A 23680-nucleotide genomic window follows, 5' to 3' on the forward strand; every position below is an offset into this window, starting at 1 on the left:
TGATCAAAATCAATCTACCCGCAGGAGATAAAAGATTTCCTTTCCAGAGAGCAAGCTTGGACGCAAAATTAGAAACAACTGGCTGCCAAAGATTAGCTCGGATAGGTTTAGGAGAAAGTGGAAGACCCAGGTAGGTAATAGGAAAGTGACCTACAGAACAATGCAAAATATTAGCCGCCTCTAGCAGAGAAGTATCATTCATATTAATACCAAGAACAAAACTCTTTTGGTAATTAATTGCAAAGCCTAAAATCAATTCAAAACACTGAAGAAGTCTCAAAAGATTCTGAAGCATAGTTTGATCCTTAGGAATAAAAATTAAAGTATCATCTGCAAATTGAAGAATGGAGACCGGCTCAGAATACCCATCAATATGAATCCCATCTAAAAGGCCCTGTTGGATAGCCTTACTGAACATAGCCTTAAGACCTTCCACAGCTAAAACAAAAAGCATAGGAGAAAGCGGATCCCCTTGACAAACTCCTTTCCCCATTGTGAAGTTCTTAGTAGGAGTACTATTCACAAGAACTGAGAGCTGAGAAGAATAAAAAAATGCTGAAATCCACTTTATCCAGGTGCTATCAAAGTTCATTCTGCTCAACATTTGAAGAACAAAATCCCAAGAAATACTATCAAAAGCTTTTCGAAAATCCAATTTCAGAAGAATAACTGGCTCTTTACTCCTCTGAGCAATGTGGATAACTTCTGAAGCTATCATGTGACAGTCATGAATGCTACGCCCCTTAATAAAACCGAATTGACAATCTGATATGACCGAAGGCAGGATATGAGAAAGTCTATTGGCTAAGACTTTTGATAACAACTTAAAAACACCATTAATTAAGCTGATAGGTCTAAAATCAGAGATATTCTTCGCCCCTTTGATTTTCGGAATAAGGACCAGGAAAGCTGTGTTGATACCTGGAGGGAACACTCCAGAATGGTGAAAAGTATTAAAGAGATCCAAGATGTCAAACTTCAATACATTCCAAGCTTTCTTGTAAAAGAAATAATTAAACCCATCCGGGCCTGGAGCTTTATTACCATCGCAGTCTTGTAAAGTCTGAAAAATTTCCTCCTCTGTGAAAGCATCAGAAAGCGAAGCTGCATGAGTAGCTGAGATACTCCTAATTGGCAAGTCCTGAAGAGAAAAAGGCACCCTCTTATTTCTAGAATAAAGCTTCTTGTAGAACAAATGAATCTGATCTTTGACATCCGATGGGGAAGAGTAGCAGACGTTATCGACCATAATCTCAGAAATTAGATTATTTCTAGAATGAATTGAAGCAGAAGAATGAAAGAATTTGGTGTTCCTATCTCCAGTGAGATTCCAATTCAATCTAGATTTCTGACGCCATAAAGATTCTAGTTGTTTTGAAAAGAAGTAGCTCTCAGCATGAAGAGTAGAAAGAAGATCCCTATCATCATCTGATAAATCCGAAGACTCCGCAAAAGCCTCTAGTAAATGGATGGATTGAAGGCAAGTATCAAGATTCCTGTTAATATTCCCAAAAACATTCTTGTTCCAATCTTTGATCATGACTCGAAGCTTCCTCATTTTTTCAACTAAATTCGTGCAGTTAGTTGCGGAGATAGAAGTCCAAGAGGATTCTACAAAAGAAGCAAAAGCTTTATTGTCCCACCAGGCATCAATAGACTTAAACGGCTTTGGACCCCAGTCCATAGGCACCTCAGAACGAAATAATAACGGAACATGATCGGAGAAGCTGCGCGGCAGGGTTGAAAGCAGACAATTCGGCCAAGAAGAAAAGACTGATTCCGAAACAAAGCACCTATCAATCTTTGATTTGGAAGAGGAGTTCTGTCAAGTAAAGAAGCGACCTTGAAGAGGAGATTCAATCAAGCCTCAACCTGAAATAAAATCAGAAAACTGATGCATAGAAGAAGTAAACGTCGTGCTATTAAGTCTCTCCTCTGGCAACAAAACATCATTGAAGTCCCCAATTAAAACGCATAACTGATCCGTATCAATTTCTGACACCAACATATTCCAGAAAGAAGCACGCTCCAAAGCACAATTACTAGCATATATTAAAATAAACCGAATAGGGAAAGAATACCATAAGAAATCTAAGGAAATCCATCTATCTCCTTTAGAAATCCTACTAGGGTTGATCAAAGTCTTATTCCAAATACAAATGAGACCCCCTGATGCACCTGAAGAAGAAGAAAAACTGCAATCGAAATCCAAATTCGGCCAAAGCCTTCTAACAGAAAAATCATCAAAAAATTCTTGTTTAGTCTCAATGAGACCCAAGATAGCAATGTTATTTTTGTGCACCAAAAATCTAATAACACGTTGTTTCCTAGAAAACGAAAGACCGCCACGACAGTTCCATGAAATGCAATTAAATGTATCAGACATAAAATTGAATATAAAACCTGGATAGTCAAACTCCTCAAGAGTCTAACCCAGATTCCTTGAGCAAACTTTGAGAAAGTAAATCGGTGATAACCTTCTTATGTTGAGTAGAAAATACACCAAGCTGTAGACCCATGCACCATGTCTTCTCAAGATCAATAATATGGGGAGTTGTTTCTGCGGAAGTGCTAGAATTCCTGATGGCAATTTTAGTGACCTGCACAGAGGAGGTATTTGCTAAATGTGATAAATCTGGAGAGATGCTTGGATTGAATTTCTTTCGCTGAGTGATGAAACGGTAATCTGGGGACTTAGTAGAAGGAGTGACTTGGGTCTGGGAGTCTAAATGTTGTTCAGCAACAACAGGTAACTGTGAAGTATCAATTGCTGGAACCTCAAAACCTGGAGGGACTGAATCTGCCGAATTAATTTTCTCTCCAGAAGAGGAACCTGACTCATCTGATGAAGAATCTAGCTCCTCAAAGTCTGGCGAACTCACTGGGGAATCTGCCTCAAAAACATGAATCAAATATTCAGCTCCATTAATAAGAAAAGGGATAGAACAATCCAGTTTCTCAAAACCCGAAGAGATCAGAATATTGGCCGAGTCTAAGCGATCGCGTAACATGGAAAAAGGATGAACCTTAATATAGTTACCCAGCCTATTTCCAATCACTTTAAAAATCTCTTCACCCCAAGCAAACGAAGGAACTGCTGAAGCCTTAATCCAAGCATAACGTTCTGAAGACTGAAAATTATTACACCATGGTACCTTTGAAATAAAGAGACCTATCGAATCAAAATTAAGGAAGGATTCCTTTTCCATGTCATCCTTAAAACTGAACAGAATTGATTTACCCCCTAGAAAAGAAGATGATTGGTATTTAATACCATGATCATGCAAAAATTTGCATGCATGTGCAATTGAGGGATAATCCTTAACAGTTACCATGATGGAACCTTCCAAAACGTCTACTGCGTCTGATGGCGTGTTAAAAATAATTTGTTCCTGGTTCAAAGCCTGAACATATGAACGAGAATCACGAACTGATGGTCTAAAAACTCTCGGAGCAGTCGGGCGCGGTTGAGTCACAGGTGGATGAACGTAATTAGGAACAAGACCTGGATTTGGATATTTGGCGATGAATGCCTTAATTCTGAATGATCCAATAATGACCCTATTCAGGTAAAAAAGTGATTCCTCGACATCATCACTAAGACGTAACCTCAAAAATCTGAATCTCCGATTAGCTTTATTCCTTTTTCGAGCAATAATTACCTGCCCAAACACACCATACTTGCTGAAAGCCTTTTGCAGATCCGAATACTTCCAAAGATCAGGAAAATTCTCAAAGTATAGAACACGAGACAAGCCGGAGGAAGGAACTGATGAGGGATTGGCTAGGTTTGAAGGCTTGGAAGGGTTGGCAATGGGTTTAGGGTTTTGGTAGGGTTTGGGGTAGGGGGCTGGGAGAGACGACATGATTAACTGGAGGTTTTCCGGCCTAAAATATTTAGATGGCAGCTGTAATTTATATATTTTTATTTAAAAACTTGTCATGTATGGATATTTTGGCTGAACAATTCCTCTCTAAAATGATACTATACATATGTGACAAGTTTTTAGAATAAAACTAGTAAAATCTGGTTACTACATTTAAAATTCGGTTGTCACGTATTCATTTTGCCCAGAAAAAAATCATTTGAAAAAGGAAAATTGCCCTTTATATCTCTTTTTTTTTTGAAAGTTTTGCAAAAATACTTATTTTACCTCTAATCTACCAATAAGTTACTAATAATCTACTAACAAACTACCGAAAAGGAATATTTTTGCAAAAAATTCAAAAAATGAGGTATTTCTGAAAAAAAAAAACCCTTTGAAAAAATATTAAAATTTAATTGCCAAAATAGCGAGATAATAAAATTCAATCACTGAAATGAAAAAGAAAATAATAATAAGAGTACTCTCAAGATCAATTGCCCTACCGACAACTCTTTTGGAGTATCAAAATGTCTTTGTTTTGGGATGAATAATATTTTTTAATGATTATTATATGATTTTAAAAATATGATATATTTGACAAATATACCATAATTATATGTATATTAAAAAATATTATCTTTTTATGTATTATTATACATATTTTAAAGATAATATTGTTTTTATATTATAATTAATTATAAAAAAATTAGGCTTAAATGCACAAAAAATCACCAACTTTCGCGTGTTTTTGGTATTTAACACGAACTTTTAATTTTGGCGTAAAAATACATAAACTATCAAATTTTTGCATATAAGACCAAGTTTGCATTTTTTTCAAAAAACAATGTCGTTTTAAGGCAAAAATGGTGCCGTTTTAGGAGGAAAACGGTGTCGTTTTATGCCTAAAATTATGTTCGTGTTATTATTGCAAAAATCAGATAGTTCATGTATTTTTATGCCAAAATTAAAAATTCGTGTTAAATACCAAAAACACGCAAAAGTTGGTGATTTTTTATGCATTTAAGCCAAAAATTTATATATAAATAATAGACAGACTCGAAATTGGTTTATCATTAATCTATCAAATTTAACTCGAGCTGTTAGCATAAAATTCTATCAGGTTTGAATTAATTTTAGATTGTAGAGACGAATTGAATTCTAATTTAATAAAATTTCGATTAAATTCGGACTCAATTATATAATGGCAAAAAGCTTGATGATAGCATGCCTACTTGGAATTCTTCTCCTAAAGCAAGAAAATAATTTGAAATGATAAGGGAAGGAGAGAAAAAAAAAAGGAATGGGAAATTGATGAGCATGAGATATCTATTGGTGGAAGAATTTAACCAATAGAAGATATAGTTAGAAACAATAGAATAAAAGCACAATCTTAAATATTTTTTAGCATTGTATCCAAGGCAACAAAATGTAGGGTCCAACTAAAACAACTGTCCAACACAAATGTCTCTACCTTATGCATATAAATAATTATAATATGATATATAGTATATAGTTTTTTTGGAAGTGATGTATAAAAATAATAATAAATGATGACTTGATTCACCTTAAAAGATATGCTTTTGGGTATAAAATAAAGATTTTCATGCTCTAAGAAGATATGGTTAGATCTCAATGAAGACCTTAATTAGTATATATGCTTACATCATTTAGCCACTTGTTATATTCCTGTTTTTAGCAACTACTCCTCCCTTAATATTCTAATTAATATTAGCATTCCCATTCCTCTAAACATGGTCAAGATCACACATTTTATTATTTTAATTAATCTTGTGGGTGGAGGATAATTACAAAGAAGTTTCTTGTTGATGCTGAATAATCACATTTCTACAGTATCTAATTTTGTACAAGACACTGTAGTGGATGGGAGTGGGTACCCACAAGCTACTAACTGATAATAAATAAACTATTTTACTTTTTTCACTTTGATGATCAAATTTTAATTATATTAATCTAATTAAAAAAGCAAATTTGTATATCATAATTTTAATATATTTAAGTATACTATAATTTTTAATTTTTATCAATTTAATTTATTATGAGTCGTTTTGAACTGATGTGGCGATGCGTCTAAGTATATAGAATTTATTCCACATGGCATTTACAACTTTACACCATGTAAGTTTCAAATGATTCGTAAGTATATTTAGCAGAAAAATGGATCAAACTGCTAAACAATTAAATTTGAGATAGATAAATTTATTTTTCTATTTGATTATTACTTTAATTTTTTTTTCTTTTTTCAGTCTAGTAATTAAATTTTAGCTTTGTTTTAAAGGGATACCTTTTTTTTGTGGCAAAATATATATGTAACAGACAAATTTTACTCTTTTTTACTTAGATTTTGACATGATTTATTTGGCTAGAATACATTTTTCTTGAATTAAAATTATTTATAAATAACAATTACCATGTGGAAAAATTTAGCTATCACGTCAGCATTTTGATTCGAAAACTTCTCTTGAAATGAAACAAGATTTAATAATTAAAATGAAATTAAAGTTCGGTCGTCAAAACATAATAAATCGATTGTTTGAGTACTTTCATTATTAATTATCCCTATAATTCGCCATTATATTTCTTGATTTTAATATAATTGAGATCAACTAAAGGACAATCCACTGACCCATTGGTAGGTTTAGTATGCAATATTTTAGTAGAGTGGGGAGATTTGTTGCAAACTTTGAGCACCTTCCTTCCAGGTGATTACATCTCTATCTTTCTTTGACTTTCTTTAATTAATTACTACTAATTTAATAATCTCTTTAGCCATGGAATGTATGTTATTGCATGCTTTTTATATCTTATTTTAATGCTTATAAACCATGGAATTCCAACTTCATAAGGCACATTCATGGATAAAAAATTAACTGTTGCATGAGACGGCTTTTCTGATCAGACTTTTCTTTTCTGTCATTTTTTATTAACCCTCCAATTTTATAAAAAAAAAACATATGTTAATTAATTATTATTATAAAACTGATCCTGTTTAGAGGTGCATTGTACCGTTGGAAACCATTGAATTTACTATAAAAGGAAGATAAGTGGAAACAGAATTGGTGTATTACTACTAAAGAAAAATTTTATATCCTTCTTCTTATGGATAGCTCTAACATTCTATCTTCCATAATGGATGCAGAAACTAGCAATTCTGCTGAATCGTGTGTCGACAAAACGCTTAAACTTTTCGGGTTTGAGCTAAACCCGTTCCGAAACGGTGAAACCTGCATGAAACCGCCCCTGGAAAGAGACGAAAGTGTTAACTCATCATCAAACGACGAGAAACCTGTCAAACTGAAAAGCTCGACGGGCGATGATAATAAAAACAATCCTGAAGATTGTAAGAAATTCGAGTGTCAGTATTGTTTGAAGGAGTTTGCGAATTCGCAGGCTTTAGGAGGTCATCAGAATGCTCATAAGAAAGAAAGAATGAAGAAGAAAAGATTGCAACTTCAAGCCAGGAAAGCCAGCCTCAGTTGCTACCTTCAGCCTTTCCAGAACAATCTCATTCATCATCGCCAAGGTCCGACGCAATGGTTCTACGATCCTAATCCGGAATTCACACTTCTCGACGAGTCTCAGATTAGTTTCAATCCGTACGATCAATTAGATTCGCATTTGCAGAATGGATCAAAGTTGTGCGATGTACCTGATCGTATGTTCACTTTAACACATTCTGAAAAAACGAGACACATCAGGCCGATCATCAGAAAGACTGCTTCAAAGCAAACCTGTAAATCTTTGGATCTTCAGTTAGGTCTTAGTTTACAATCAAATATGATATAGAAATATTTTATTCATGATTACATATATTCATCTGTAATTCAATTTCCTTATACGAAATCATTATTGGATTATAAGACATGGTCAGCAAGCACAATTCCTGTGCTGTTGACAATTTGCTGCAATTTGAGCACTTGAGTCTTGTCAAGGAGTCTAAATTTTCAATGTATTCTAGCTTTTTACATATATTTTTTCATTTCATTTCATTACTATATATTAGATTAGAGGTCTAATACCTTAAAAAACTCCAACCTTCTAACCCCTTTTCGATCCTACCCTGACGTTAAAAACTTGTCAATTTTACTCTATTTCGCATTTTCTCGTTTCAATTTTACCCTGAAATATTAAATTAACGTCTTTTTCATTTAAAAAAAATTCAAAACGTTCTCCATATATAGCATATATTAATTGTACATGTTTAAAAGTTTATTTAGATTTAGTTAAATTAATTAAAAATTTAAATTAGTTTTATTTTGATTATGGTTTTTAGTTAGTTTTTGTTAAAGTGGGAAATCCCATATTGGTTGTGTGTGTGAGTGGACATGTGTTTATATATTGGTTGGGCACCTCCACTTAATACCAATTGGTTTTAAAATGGAATCTAACATGGTATTAGAGTCTTGTCCATTCACACAATTTGAGTTTGGCCCGGCCCACGTGAGATTTACGTGGGGGGGAGGGGAGGGGGAAACTTTGTTGCTCGGCCCGTACACGCTACGCGTGAGGGGGAGTGTTAAAGTGGGAAATCCCACATTGGTTGTGTGTGTGAGTGGACATGTGTTTAAATATTGGTTGGTCACCTCCACTTAACACCAATTGGTTTTAAGATGGAATCTAACAGTTTTTAAAAATAAAGGACGTATTTGTACTTTTTTGAATGGAAATAAATATAATTTTATATTTAAACATGGTTAATTGAATGATTTCATCATTAAGTAAAAAAATTGACAAAAATGGAAAAATTGGGGTACAACTGAAACAATAAAATGCGAAATAGAGTAAAATTGACAAGTGTTCAACGTGAGGGTAGGATCAAAAAGGGGTTATAAGGTCGGATTTTTTTTAAAGCATTACAACATTTTTACAAAAGGAAAAATGTATTTATCTAGTCACAACTTTAGTCTTTTTTGTTAAATATATCACGATTTTTAAATCTTGCCATATATATCATCATATTTTTAACCTTTGTTAAATATACCCACAATCCATTTAGCGCGATATTAAATACACCATGTATGATTGTTTTGTACATTTAGACGAATAGCATTGCGCCACATCAGCCATAAATGAATTGTGCATATATTTGACAAAAAATGATAAAATGATGATATATATGACAAGATTTAAAAATTATGATATATATAGTAAACATGTAAATATATATATATATATTTTTTTATAAAATGATTATCGAATTACAAAAAGTTACAAATTGTATATAAAATTATACTTCCTCCGTCCCAATAGAGTTGTCCATTTTACCTTTATCACACAGTTTAAGAAAAACAATTATTGATTATGAATTTGTAAAAATTTCCGTACTTTTCTTATTATACCCTTATTTAATATATGGTCCACTTGCAATTTACTTTCAATTTATTTATTAGTGGATTTTAAATAGGAGTAATATAGAAAAATTGAGTGTAAAAGTTGGCTACTTTTTAAAGTGGACAAAAATTTTAAGATAAAAAAATTTCTCAAAGTGGACAACTCTATTGGAACGGAGGGAGTAATTTTTTTACAAAATGGTTATTGATCTAGCAGTGATGAACCTGGACAAATTTTTTGGAAGGGCCATTAATAAAGTATAGTTTCAATTGTAGTTTAAAAATATATATTATATGAAATATATATTATATTTTAATTATTATCAAAATAAAATAAATATAAATTTATTATTTAATATCAAAGTATTATAAATTAAATATAATAAACAAAACTGACATAAGATAAAATAAGGAACCAAAACTAAACTTTATTACTAAATACATTTTTTTAAATAAAAAAACTAAATTAATTTTAATCATAATTAAGTAAATCCGAAAATATTATAGGAATCAAAAGTCATTTTATATTTTTCAAGGGCCTATGTTAGAACTAATAGACCAATCAAGAATTAGTCTTCCAATAATCATATATATGTTTATCTTATTTACATTATCGTGTTGTAATTAGTTTATTGCTTATCTTACTTAGAAAAGGTAGCTCACGTATCAATGTATATGATACTAAAAAGAAAACGGTCACTTATTCCCCTAAGGTTTCAACTCCAGGATCAAGAAAGCCCTTAACGTTCGAAAAAGTTCAAATACGCCTCTAACGTCTTAAAAAATGAACAACCAGACCCTCTATTTTGACAACCAAGCCCTCAACATCTCATTTATACGTTAAAATTGGGGGTTTGGTTGTAAACTTTGAAGACATTGGGGGCATAAATTGAACCTTTCCGGACGTTGAAGGCTTACTTGATCCTATAGTCAAACCTTAGGGGCATGAATGACTCTATTCCCGATACTAAATAAAAAATTAAGCCTTCCTCTTTCTTAAATGGTATTAGAGGAGTCTAAATCTCAAACAAGTTCATCTTCCTCTAAATCCTATGAATTCTCACGTCGATACCTCTGCCACATCCACAAACACAACTCCAACAATTCAGCATCCAAATTATGCTCTTAACACTGAGTCTCTCATTTTAATTAACGCACACCGAAAATTACCTCTTCAACTCACCCCTTCATATTTTCCTCCATGGAAATCTCAGGTTTAACATCTTTTGTTTGGCTATGACCTATTTGGTTATATTGGCAGCACTATCATGTGCCCGGCGAAGGAAGACGTCGTTGCTTGCCTCCATTGGCAGCGCGAGGATGCCTTGATTATCTCAACACTTTTCGGGTATGTTTCTCTAGATCTAGTTCCTTTTATCTCTTCGGCATCCACATATGCTGAAGCTTGGAACACGTTAACGAGAATGTTTGCAAATCGCTCTCGCACAAGTCATGCAATTGAAGGATGATCTCTTGAACATGGTCCTCGGTTCTCTTTCAGTCTCAGCTTTCCTACAGTCTGTGAAAGAAAAATCTGATAAGTTGGCAATGATTGATAAGCCACTCTCTACTGATGCTATCACTCTTTATGTGCTTAATGGCCTTGATGCGGCCTTTTGCAAAATCACAACTCCTATTCGTGCACGAGAGAAAGCTCTTTCCTTGGAAGAGTTTCACGATTTACTGATTGTTCATTAGACATATTTACCGCGCCATGACACTACTACATCAAATCTCATTGCCACAGCCAATGTTGTAACCACCTCCAAAAATAATAATAATAAACGTCATTACTCTTCCCGTCGTGGAACTGCTCGCAATAGTGGCAATCAAGGCCGATTTAGCAATCATGATCGTGGACAACAGCCTAACAATTATCAACAACCTTCAATTTGTTGGCAACAGTCTCGCAGTTCAGGTAGATCTAATGGACAGAGACCACCAATTACCGGTCAATTTTGTGGAATGAATGGACATGGTGCTTGGATGTGTCGATGCTACCCACCAAGTACTCATGTTGATGTGTCACCTCCAATTGTCTCTCATAATCAGACTCCTTGTTTAGTTGATTCAGGGGCATCACACGATTTAATGTCAGACCTGCAAAATCTATTAGTTCATTCAAAATATGAAGGTACTGATCAAGTTTAAATAGCGAACGGCACAAGTTTTCCTATTTCTTGTATTGGTTCTTCATCTATTACTGGTTATTCTCATCCATTGATTTTATCAAATCTTCTATATATTCCTAATGCACGATGATATTTGTTATCCATGCACCAATTCACTAAAGATAACAAAGTTTCCATTCAATTTTCCCATTCTCATTTTATTTTAATGTCATGACCCAAAATCAGAGATCGTGACCGGCGTTAGGGTATGGGTATGGTAGTACTGAAACCCGTAGCTAGCCTCACGGATAACATACAAATCCTGCAAAGAAACAAATGCCCGGGGGCAGCCGAGACTCCAACCTAAGTCCAACAGTTTATATAACGACATTAAAACACTTGACACGACTCCGAGACTCCAACAGCATGCCAATTATGTAAATAATCCAAATCCAAAATAATACATATTAACGTACATAACAACAGTCAGACCGATCTGACAACAACAAACTAAAATAATAAAGATAAAACTACTACTACTGAGATCTAAGAGTTTTTAATGAGTTTGACATCTTTAAAATAAGAATAAACCTCCGAGAAAATTAACAAATATGAAGGTCACCGACATGCTTAAAATCAAAACCTGGAAATGGGGAAAACAACGGAATCAGATATACTGGGCTAATAATCATCGACGGTCCTCGACTTTTACCCTAAGCTTCCCTAAACCCCCTATACTTTCAAAGGCTTCCCTAAACCCCCTATACTTTCAAAGGCTTCCCTAAACCCCCTATACTTTCAAAGGCTTCCCTAAACCCCCCAACCTTTGTGGTGGCGCTTATTCACGGTCCTTATGGACGAAAATACCCTTACAAAAAAAAATTGGCGGCTGGCGGCGCCACGTCATCTGACATGTCAGAAAAAATTCAAAAGCCCAAAATACCCTGAAATAAGTGAATCAAACCAAAACCTAACCAAACTAATAAAACCACGCTCAATTTAATCTAACTATTTTCATTCAAACCAACCACGCTCAACCCGATCAACCGCCAGCCCGCCGACCGCCGCCGCCCGCCGCCGCCCGCCGCCGCCCGCCGGTCATCTTCCCCACTGTTCTTGGTTCTCAAGAACAGATCGTTCGTTCTTGAGAACGATCTGTTCTCAAGAACGAACAATCTGTTCTCAACAGATTTCGCAAATCTGTTCTTGAGAACAGATTCCGAATCTGTTCTTGAGAACAGATTTTGGGGATGATGACCGGCGGGCGGCGGCGGACGGCGGAGGCGGGCGGTTGATCGGGATGGGTTTAATTAAGTGTGGTTGGTTTGAATGAAAATGGTTAGATTTAATTGAGTATGGTTTGATTAGTTTGGTTAGGTCTTGGTTTGATTGGCTTATTTCAGGGGTATTTTAGGCTTTTAAATTTTTTTGAATTTTTTCTAACATGTCAGATGACGTGGCGCCGCCAGCCGCCATTTGTTTTTTTTATAAGGGTGTTTTCGTCCATAAGGACCGTGAATGACGCCGCCACAAAGGTTGGGGGGGTTTAGGGAAGCTTTTGAAAGTATAGGGGGTTTAGGGAAGCTTTTGAAAGTATAGGGGGTTTAGGGAAGTTTAGGGTAAAAGTCGAGGACCGTCGATGATTATTAGCCGATATACTGAGATGAGTTCATAATATTATTTACATTTATTAAGTGAAAACTTTTAAAACATTAAAATCCTTTCATACTGATATATATAACATTATGGAAACAATATTGAAATGAATCTCAAAGTAAATCCTAAAGTAAACGGGAACAAATCATCGTCAATCCCAAAGTAAGGTAGACATCTGTCAGCCGAATCCAAAGTACTTACTGGTGCACACAGTTTCGATAATGCCTATCGAGTAGCTCGTTCCAATCCAGTCCCATAATCATGCAAAACAATTTGAAAACATTTATGTAATACCCCGTATCTCTTACGTTGCCAAAGTAGGCAGCGTATCTAAATTTAAACAGTTAAAACGGCCAAAAAGGAAATTATCGGGAAATAATTAAATAAAAGAGAACTCGAGTAGGTCGATATTGAGATTTTAATATGAAAATCTCAATATCAAGAATTCCATAAAGGAAATGGAATTAACTTAAAAAGAAAAGTATGGAAAAGTGGATGAAGTGCACTTAAACTCGAAAATTGAAAAATAAGCGTTTAATTCCCGGAAAATATAAATAATATAGATTATTGATGGGAATTAGTATTTTAAAAAAATAATATCGATATATTGGTTATCGATAATTATTAAAATGAGAATTGGACGAAAAAGTTGGAAAAAGTGCATTTTAGCTCAAATTGGAACTTGAGCGTTTTTAGCCAAAAATTTCTAAATTATATTATTGGAATAAAATAATGACATATCAAGGTGGTATTATTTATTTGGATATAAATAATACACAATTTATCGAGATCAAATGACTAAGTGATTAATGGACTAAATTGGACGAAAGAAAAGTTATAAATTAAAGTGTAAGGAGGTGGCAAATTTAAGGATTTAAGTGGAGCTTTTGCCATAAATATAAAAGGCCACTATTTGACTCTCAAAATCAGAATATACATAAACCATTTCCAGCAAAGGTGAAGAGAGGAAGAACTTCATCTTCTCAAAAGTTCCATAATCTTTCAAGTACCATAACTTGTTCGTTTTTACTCCAATTCGAGTGATTTTTGCGGCCACGGAAAGAGGAGGACGATAGCTACGGATTGACCTAAAAAAATCAAAGTAAGAATCAGTATTTTGGTTAGGGTTTAGCACGAAAATATTCTGTTTTGTTGAGTTTTGATGGTGTTTAATGGTGATGATGAATTTGATAGTTAGAAATGATGTTCATGGTGTTTGAATGGTTAGTTATAGGCTGAATTAATGTTTTGTTGTGAGATATGAGGGTTGTAATATGTATGGGTATGGTGTATGTTAGGGTTTCATGTAGGTTGAAGATGAATTGGTGGTTGTTTTGGGGTTTTGATAGCCGGAAGTAATGAACCACCGTGCTTCGCACGGTGGGGCTGCGTTTCAGCAGCCATGGTGCGTTGCACCATGGCTGGAGCAGCCCCTCCCTGGCCAAAACAGGGGAGGGCTGAGGGATAGTGAAGTGGGGGCTGATGCCACCCTTCCCCGATGGTTGTATCGCTTAAAATCGACGCAAACGCTAAGTGTTACGTAACTAGTTTCGAGCGTAACATAAAAACTGTTTGAATTAAACTTTGAACTAAGATTTTAATGTGTTTAAGTTGGTGATAATGACATAATTAGAGGCTGTATTAATTGGTGTATTATTGAATATATAGGCTGTTTTAATCGACCGAAACGTTAAAGAGATAACTTGAAAAAAACGATGTTGCTGGAATTTTTGCGCTGCGAAACAGCCATATTGCGAGGGCAATATCTCAAGCTATATAGCTCCAAATTAAGTTCTGTTTGTTGGTACGGAAACTTAAGGATGCTGTCTATAAATGTCTAAGTTTAAGTTTCTGCTAGTTTGGCCTATAAATGGCTCAAATAATTTAGAACATTATGTTGCGTATAGCAGCTCTGAAATTTGGACAGCCCCAAGCTATTAACTTCAGAACCAAATTCCGACACCTTCGGGTGCTAATCTCAGTCCGAGACCTAAACAAAAGTTGTAGGCGACGTTCTGAACATTAAGAATGTCAATTTTGTTTAGGAGTTGGATTGTTTTAAGTAAACGGTTTCAATAGCCGAAGTTGGCTAGAAACCTAGTTTTGGATTAATTAATTATAGTTAGTTTGTAATTAATTCGAGTTACTATCAAATTTGTGTAGACTTGACGAGGCGACTACCAATGGAACCCGGAACTTACAAAACGCGATATTGCTTAGCTGTTATCGAAGGATATGGATAGCCAGCGGTGAGTATATTTTACTCACTCTTATTATCGTATTAAAAACTATTTTATATATATACTATATATATTATTATTACTAAATGCATCGCATAAATTGTATAGTTTGACTTGATTGAATTGTTCTTGTTGGTTTGGATAATATTTGAATTGTTGTTTATAGGTTGACTTGTTTGATATATGAATTGTATTACTTTGCTTATGATTTTCCAATGTGAGTTTGTATATGATCCGAAGAAACGAGCTACCTATTGGGCGTCAATAGGCCGTGTGATCACCGGTGTTTATGAAAGTCTAGATATTCGTACATAGATACGATATGAGCTCATTAAATGTTGATCATATTTATAATTATGAAATGGAATATGTTTGGGTATCGGAAAGGAGGATTATAATTGTGGCAGATACGAGGTAACTCGGTCGAACTATCTCGGGACCCGTATTTGGTGGGTAACTCGGTCGAACTATCTCGGGACCCACAACTTGGGATTAAGTAGTGGCATGATGTAACTCGGTTGAACTATCTCGGGACTATGCCACGTGGTAGCGGGTAACTCGGTCGAACTATCTCGGGACCCGGCCACTCGGACGATATGATTCGAATATGATACGGATTAGGAGAGTTAAGGAGTTTAAGATTAAGGTTTCGATCGGATCAAATACTTGTCTTAAGTGAATTGTTTGCAATCGCTGTGATTGTATATGTTAGAATTGTTTGAAAATGTGATTGTATATATATATATATTTTAAAAAAAATGTTCTAAATGCGATGCTTATTTTGATAATATGGTAAGTAAAGTATAACTCACTCAGCTTAATAGCTGACCCCCAAATAGTGTGTTTTTCAGGTACCTAGATTCTAGACGTGGCTAGAAGTCCGTCTCTGACCAGAAGTCAATGTTCCAATAAACAGTTCCGACTTCCATGTCTGCTGCAGTAGTATAATGTCTGACTAGTGTCATGGCCTAGTAGAACAGTAAAAATTGTATGTTGTTTATAGTTGCTGTCTGTTGTGCATATTTTGGTTTGGCTACAATAGTTATGTTTTGTACCACGGAGGTAGATTCCCGTGATGTAACTTTGACACTAGTAGTTTATGCCGGGCTAGTACGTATATGATACGGAAATGATAAGTCCGAGCAAGTTGTATGATTTTTACCAGTGTATAAATGTGTTTTTGTTTAAATGCTTCCGTTTGTAAGGTCGGGTTTTATATGAAAATTGCGAAAAAGTTTTAGTGAATTTCAGGCTTGCTACGGGATTCGGAACTACAATTCCCATTCCCTAGCGCTGGTCGCGGCCCTCAATTTTGGGTCGTGACAAAGGTGGTATCAGAGCAGTTGGTCCAGTTACCACTGCCAGTCTATGAAAAGTGTCTGTTTGACCCTATGTACCTAGGAACTACTGCAGCGTATAGAGTCGAGCCTTATTGATTATATGTGTCTAATTGAATTTGCTTGATGTTATAGGCTGTCTAATGCCGAGTTGAACGCGTGTGTGTGAGAGTGCTTAAGTGTTTAAGTTAATGTGATATGCTTAGATAGTTAGTCAAGCTTTAAGTTAGATAGTGCATATCATATATTAAATTATTGGATATTGTCGAAAAGTGGTTTGGACAGTATCACATGATTAAGTATTGTTCTTGTTCACCATATCTGAGCAAAATGGAGCTCAGCTACATGTTGTATCAGAAGAGGAGGAAGCGCCTCCTATTTATCAAATGGATTTCATGTAGATACTGACAGACTATCGGAGATACGTCAGAATGAGTGCATATCAGATATTCAAACTCGAGGTGGGACCATTGTCCCGGAGATGGAAATTGGTGAGGAAAGTCAGGAAGACCTATCCGAAGAGGAAGCATCGAAGAGGTGAACCATCAGTACATTAGGGGTTTAGGACCCAACTTTGTTGAGTAATACAATAATGCACCTAAGCATTTTGGAATGTTATTCGCTAAAGCTCGTCAGATAGCCAGCGATCATGAGTGGAATGACGATTCCATTCCACCTCTTTTCTTTTGACGTGAGAGACCGACATTCTCTTTTTGTAGGAGTACTGCTCCTAGTATTTGGCATTACCCTGCAATTATGCATAGAGGTAGAGGCAGTGCTAGACGGGCTAGAGGACGCGAATGAGGCATTGCTACCCGAGAAGGGTGAGTCCAGTGAGACGCCCTCAAGTACGAAATGCTTTCTATGCTTATATGCCAAATATGTTTATGTGATTGAAATGTTTGTATTGTTTTGTTTATTTTGTGATCGATTGATATACATACATTGATATAATTGTGCATTGTTAGGATAATGCCTATAAAGATAGATTGAGAAACCCGCGCATATAGGCTTTATCCTAAACATAGTTACTTATATGATACTTGAAATTAAGAATGCATAAAATACATAAGATAAATAATATATATAGCGTGAAACGTAATTCCTTATATTACGTTTCCAGTACCATAAGGATGGTAAACGATATTAAAGAAAGTATGCTATGAAAAATTGACACGTGAGCCTAAGGGCTCCATGAGATAAGATTATGATCGAGGTGGTGAAATATACAGATTGGTGAGTATCGAAGACGGGGAAATTAAATATTTGTTTAGCAATGCTAGAAGAGGATGGCATTGACTATTAAACACCTAGATGAGTGTTAAAGGATGACGAAAATTCCAATACCAAAAAATCATAATAAACCCCAATAAATTATAATGAAAACCCATTAATGTCGCAAGGTGTGTAATCTGAAGGGACTTACGATTGTTTTCAAGGAAAGAAAATTTTGTGGTTTAATGGTACAATTATGCTCAGTCATCATATATGGCATGTCATAATCACGTTAGTAATACATACGAGTATACATATATCTATTTTCTATATAAAATACATTTTTCAAAATATAGATCATGCATCATACTCGTGTTAAAATTTCTAAAACGTGATTTTATCGAGCAACTCTTTAGTGATGAGAGGTGTCATCACTCTGAGCTACAATTGTACCAATGTTTTCAAATGATTTAAAGTAAAAGAATTTGAATCGAAAGAAGAGTTTGAAAGACTGGTCGACCAGCAATGTTTGAAATGTATTTGTTTTGTAAGAAACTCAGATGTAAAGCCCTGCGACAATGATAATAAAAAATTCTTGATAAACAAGAATGAGCATATATGATAAAATGCACCCTAATATAAAAATGAAGCCCTAATGATAATTATTATTATTGATATTTATCGATGCGAGACATGGAAGATATCAGTAAGGTACCTACGATTGGTACTTACCCAGGAATAAGATGGGATAGACATAGAAGGTGTATAGTGAAAAGAAAAGGAAACATAAAAGACCCGAAAAACATACGGGCCATGGGAAAGACCATGTAAGGATGAGAAGAATCAAACAATACGTGCATAACTCCTAGTACTCGATAAGAACAAACGTGGAAGGAGCAGATCGTAGTAAGGTAGTCTGACAGAAAGACACCTAATGAAGAGTAAAGAGGTAAGATGAGAGGATATGAATTCGGAATAGCCGCAAACAAAAAGAGTCAAATGTAAGAGTTCGACATAAGCCTAAGGTCGACTTTACTGATAGATTAGATGTCAGTAAGAGTCTGATATAAAGATATACGCACGATCAAGGGTGCAATACGGAAACGGATGCGAGAAGGGAGTAGGTTTACCTCCTATCAATAGACGATATTGGAGATATCTAAACAAGAAGTACAAGAAGACTGAAAAATAAAGGAACGACGTTAGTCGAGTGTAAGATAATAAGTTACACATTGTTTGGTTTAGAAAAACATGGTAACCCGAAAATCAAGGACTAAGATGCGAGATAAAATAAAGGATAAACCTTATACTTAGTATGAACAGTATAAATGCACGTTAAGTAGAGATGTTAAGAAGGAATTTCCAAAGCAAGGTAGATTGGAATTGGCAACGATATAACGCAATTCCAAATTAGCTCATGAAGCTATCTTTCGGACAAATTTCGGACCCCGAAACTCATTGGTTTTTTTTTTAAATCAAAATCAATGGATATAAGTAAATGACATTGCATAGATAAAATTTGGATAATTTGATCATGGCTTTATTCAATTGGATTAGTAAATTTTCAAGCTCAAAGACGAGCCGAAAACGTGAATTAACCTAAAGATTAAAGTATGGCCAGTAACCAACTTTGAGGACGATTTCGAACATTAAGGAAATGTCGAAATGAAATTTGATTTTAATGAAAGTTGTAGAGGAGGTATCAAAACATAAGAATACCGAATTTAATTCAGATTAAGACATTTTTAGACGCTTGGTTTATCAACTTGAACAGCGGCTATAAGACCTGGAAGTGCAGTCTCAAAACCTACCTCAAATAGGCGATTTCAGCGCAAGTTTTCGACATCATCGAGCATTATTTTTGACTCGATGTTTAAACGAAAGTTGGAGATAGCGTTGCGGATTACAAGTTTATCAATATATTTTTTTTTTTGACAAACGAGCTACTCGATATAAGTGATTTTAAGGGTCAAAGTTGACCAGAAGAGCAATTTTGGATATGTTTAAAATAACTTAAAATATTTAGTTATTCAAATAAATTGTTCTAAATTAATCAAATTAAGATTTTGATTAATAGCTAAAGGTATTTAAAGGACGTTTTAAGATAGTATCAAATATGATGCGCTAAAAATACGATTTGCAAGAAATTGCAGGGAAAAAAACGACGAATAAACGTCGAAGAATATCAACGCTAAGAAATGAGAAGATGCAAGAAATTGGCCAACAACAGAACGGAGATTAAAAGAACATTAAAGAGGATTCAAATATAGTGAAAGGACGTATAAGAAACATATACAAAAGGACGCGAAATATGTGTGATAGTCGAAGTGGCAAGTCTATGCGCCATCGTGATGATGAAGTAAACAATGTAAGAAAATGATAAGATCTTTACAAGAATAAAATGACTAAGTTATAAGAAAATTCGAGGACGAATTTTTATAAGGGGGGAAGAATGTAATACCCCGTATCTCTTACGTTGCCAAAGTAGGCAGCGTATCTAAATTTAAACAGTTAAAACGGCCAAAAAGGGAATTATCGGGAAATAATTAAATAAAAGAGAACTCGAGTAGGTCGATATTGAGATTTTAATATGAAAATCTCAATATCAAGAATTCCATAAAGGAAATGGAATTAACTTAAAAAGAAAAGTATGGAAAAGTGGATGAAGTGCACTTAAACTCGAAAATTGGAAAATAAGCGTTTAATTCCCGGAAAATATAAATAATATAGATTATTGATGGGAATTAGTATTTTAAAAAAATAATATCGATATATTGGTTATCGATAATTATTAAAATGAGAATTGGACGAAAAAGTTGGAAAAAGTGCATTTTAGCTCAAATTGGAACTTGAGCGTTTTTAGCCAAAAATTTCTAAATTATATTATTGGAATAAAATAATGACATATCAAGGTGGTATTATTTATTTGGATATAAATAATACACAATTTATCGAGATCAAATGACTAAGTGATTAATGGACTAAATTGGACGAAAGAAAAGTTATAAATTAAAGTGTAAGGAGGTGGCAAATTTAAGGATTTAAGTGGAGCTTTTGCCATAAATATAAAAGGCCACTATTTGACTCTCAAAATCAGAATATACATAAACCATTTCCAGCAAAGGTGAAGAGAGGAAGAACTTCATCTTCTCAAAAGTTCCATAATCTTTCAAGTGCCATAACTTGTTCGTTTTTACTCCGATTCGAGTGATTTTTACGGCCACGGAAAGAGGAGGACGATAGCTACGGATTGACCTAAAAAAATCAAAGTAAGAATCAGTATTTTGGTTAGGGTTTAGCACGAAAATATTCTGTTTTGTTGAGTTTTGATGGTGTTTAATGGTGATGATGAATTTGATAGTTAGAAATGATGTTCATGGTGTTTGAATGGTTAGTTATAGGCTGAATTAATGTTTTGTTGTGAGATATGAGGGTTGTAATATGTATGGGTATGGTGTATGTTAGGGTTTCATGTAGGTTGAAGATGAATTGGTGGTTGTTTTGGGGTTTTGATAGCCGGAAGTAATGAACCACCGTGCTTCGCACGGTGGGGCTGCGTTTCAGCAGCCATGGTGCGTTGCACCATGGCTGGAGCAGCCCCTCCCTGGCCAAAACAGGGGAGGGCTGAGGGATAGTGAAGTGGGGGCTGATGCCACCCTTCCCCGATGGTTGTATCGCTTAAAATCGACGCAAACGCTAAGTGTTACGTAACTAGTTTCGAGCGTAACATAAAAACTGTTTTGAATTAAACTTTGAACTAAGATTTTAATGTGTTTAAGTTGGTGATAATGACATAATTAGAGGCTGTATTAATTGGTGTATTATTGAATATATAGGCTGTTTTAATCGACCGAAACGTTAAAGAGATAACTTGAAAAAAACGATGTTGCTGGAATTTTTGCGCTGCGAAACAGCCATATTGCGAGGGCAATATCTCAAGCTATATAGCTCCAAATTAAGTTCTGTTTGTTGGTACGGAAACTTAAGGATGCTGTCTATAAATGTCTAAGTTTAAGTTTCTGCTAGTTTGGCCTATAAATGGCTCAAATAATTTAGAACATTATGTTGCGTATAGCAGCTCTGAAATTTGGACAGCCCCAAGCTATTAACTTCAGAACCAAATTCCGACACCTTCGGGTGCTAATCTCAGTCCGAGACCTAAACAAAAGTTGTAGGCGACGTTCTGAACATTAAGAATGTCAATTTTGTTTAGGAGTTGGATTGTTTTAAGTAAACGGTTTCAATAGCCGAAGTTGGCTAGAAACCTAGTTTTGGATTAATTAATTATAGTTAGTTTGTAATTAATTCGAGTTACTATCGAATTTGTGTAGACTTGACGAGGCGACTACCAATGGAACCCGGAACTTACAAAACGCGATATTGCTTAGCTGTTATCGAAGGATATGGATAGCCAGCGGTGAGTATATTTTACTCACTCTTATTATCGTATTAAAAACTATTTTATATATATACTATATATATTATTATTACTAAATGCATCGCATAAATTGTATAGTTTGACTTGATTGAATTGTTCTTGTTGGTTTGGATAATATTTGAATTGTTGTTTATAGGTTGACTTGTTTGATATATGAATTGTATTACTTTGCTTATGATTTTCCAATGTGAGTTTGTATATGATCCGAAGAAACGAGCTACCTATTGGGCGTCAATAGGCCGTGTGATCACCGGTGTTTATGAAAGTCTAGATATTCGTACATAGATACGATATGAGCTCATTAAATGTTGATCATATTTATAATTATGAAATAGAATATGTTTGGGTATCGGAAAGGAGGATTATAATTGTGGCAGATACGAGGTAACTCGGTCGAACTATCTCGGGACCCGTATTTGGTGGGTAACTCGGTCGAACTATCTCGGGACCCACAACTTGGGATTAAGTAGTGGCATGATGTAACTCGGTTGAACTATCTCGGGACTATGCCACGTGGTAGCGGGTAACTCGGTCGAACTATCTCGGGACCCGGCCACTCGGACGATATGATTCGAATATGATACGGATTAGGAGAGTTAAGGAGTTTAAGATTAAGGTTTCGATCGGATCAAATACTTGTCTTAAGTGAATTGTTTGCAATCGCTGTGATTGTATATGTTAGAATTGTTTGAAAATGTGATTGTATATATATATATTTTAAAAAAAATGTTCTAAATGCGATGCTTATTTTGATAATATGGTAAGTAAAGTATAACTCACTCAGCTTAATAGCTGACCCCCAAATAGTGTGTTTTTCAGGTACCTAGATTCTAGACGTGGCTAGAAGTCCGTCTCTGACCAGAAGTCAATGTTCCAATAAACAGTTCCGACTTCCATGTCTGCTGCAGTAGTATAATGTCTGACTAGTGTCATGGCCTAGTAGAACAGTAAAAATTGTATGTTGTTTATAGTTGCTGTCTGTTGTGCATATTTTGGTTTGGCTACAATAGTTATGTTTTGTACCACGGAGGTAGATTCTCGTGATGTAACTTTGACACTAGTAGTTTATGCCGGGCTAGTACGTATATGATACGGAAATGATAAGTCCGAGCAAGTTGTATGATTTTTACCAGTGTATAAATGTGTTTTTGTTTAAATGCTTCCGTTTGTAAGGTCGGGTTTTATATGAAAATTGCGAAAAAGTTTTAGTGAATTTCAGGCTTGCTACGGGATTCGGAACTACAATTCCCATTCCCTAGCGCTGGTCGCGGCCCTCAATTTTGGGTCGTGACAAAGGTGGTATCAGAGCAGTTGGTCCAGTTACCACTGCCAGTCTATGAAAAGTGTCTGTTTGACCCTATGTACCTAGGAACTACTGCAGCGTATAGAGTCGAGCCTTATTGATTATATGTGTCTAATTGAATTTGCTTGATGTTATAGGCTGTCTAATGCCGAGTTGAACGCGTGTG

The 23680-nt window shown here is 35.0% G+C and overlaps 2 protein-coding genes and 2 long non-coding RNA genes across 4 annotated transcripts; all 4 read left to right on the forward strand.

The window, feature by feature from the left end:
- Positions 1 to 3901: 3901 nt before the first annotated feature.
- Positions 3902 to 7792, forward strand: LOC126687792 (zinc finger protein 5). The gene is made up of 2 exons (XM_050382347.1): positions 3902 to 3910; positions 6921 to 7792. Exons 1-2 carry the CDS (start codon positions 3902 to 3904, stop codon positions 7668 to 7670), a joined length of 759 nt encoding a protein of 252 aa, XP_050238304.1. The 3' UTR covers positions 7671 to 7792.
- Positions 7793 to 10693: 2901 nt separating this feature from the next.
- On the forward strand, positions 10694 to 12658 carry LOC126687793 (uncharacterized). Its single transcript, XM_050382348.1, has 3 exons — positions 10694 to 10804; positions 10913 to 11348; positions 12567 to 12658. The coding sequence occupies exons 1-3, from the start codon at positions 10694 to 10696 to the stop codon at positions 12656 to 12658; spliced, it is 639 nt and encodes a 212-aa protein (XP_050238305.1).
- A 1270-nt stretch (positions 12659 to 13928) lies between these two features.
- Positions 13929 to 16410, forward strand: LOC126686260 (uncharacterized). Its single transcript, XR_007643862.1, has 3 exons — positions 13929 to 14083; positions 15145 to 15230; positions 16061 to 16410. It is a non-coding gene; the product is annotated as an uncharacterized LOC126686260 (long non-coding RNA).
- Positions 16411 to 20885: 4475 nt separating this feature from the next.
- Positions 20886 to 23368, forward strand: LOC126686259 (uncharacterized). Its single transcript, XR_007643861.2, has 3 exons — positions 20886 to 21042; positions 22105 to 22190; positions 23019 to 23368. It is a non-coding gene; the product is annotated as an uncharacterized LOC126686259 (long non-coding RNA).
- Positions 23369 to 23680: the final 312 nt, after the last annotated feature.

Source organism: Mercurialis annua, linkage group LG6 (genome assembly GCF_937616625.2).
Source record: "Mercurialis annua linkage group LG6, ddMerAnnu1.2, whole genome shotgun sequence".
Classification (NCBI taxonomy): domain Eukaryota; kingdom Viridiplantae; phylum Streptophyta; class Magnoliopsida; order Malpighiales; family Euphorbiaceae; genus Mercurialis; species Mercurialis annua.

Excerpts from the sequence above, each read along its gene's own strand:
- LOC126687793 (XM_050382348.1), top strand. The coding sequence starts at position 10,694 with ATGGTCCTCGGTTCTCTTTCAGTCTCAGCTTTCCTACAGTCTGTGAAA. Across the intron at positions 10,805-10,912 it reads CTGATGCTATCACTCTTTAT|ACATATTTACCGCGCCATGA; the intron begins GTGCTTAATGGC and ends ATTGTTCATTAG. Across the intron at positions 11,349-12,566 it reads AGTTCATTCAAAATATGAAG|ATTTTGGGGATGATGACCGG; the intron begins GTACTGATCAAG and ends TCTTGAGAACAG.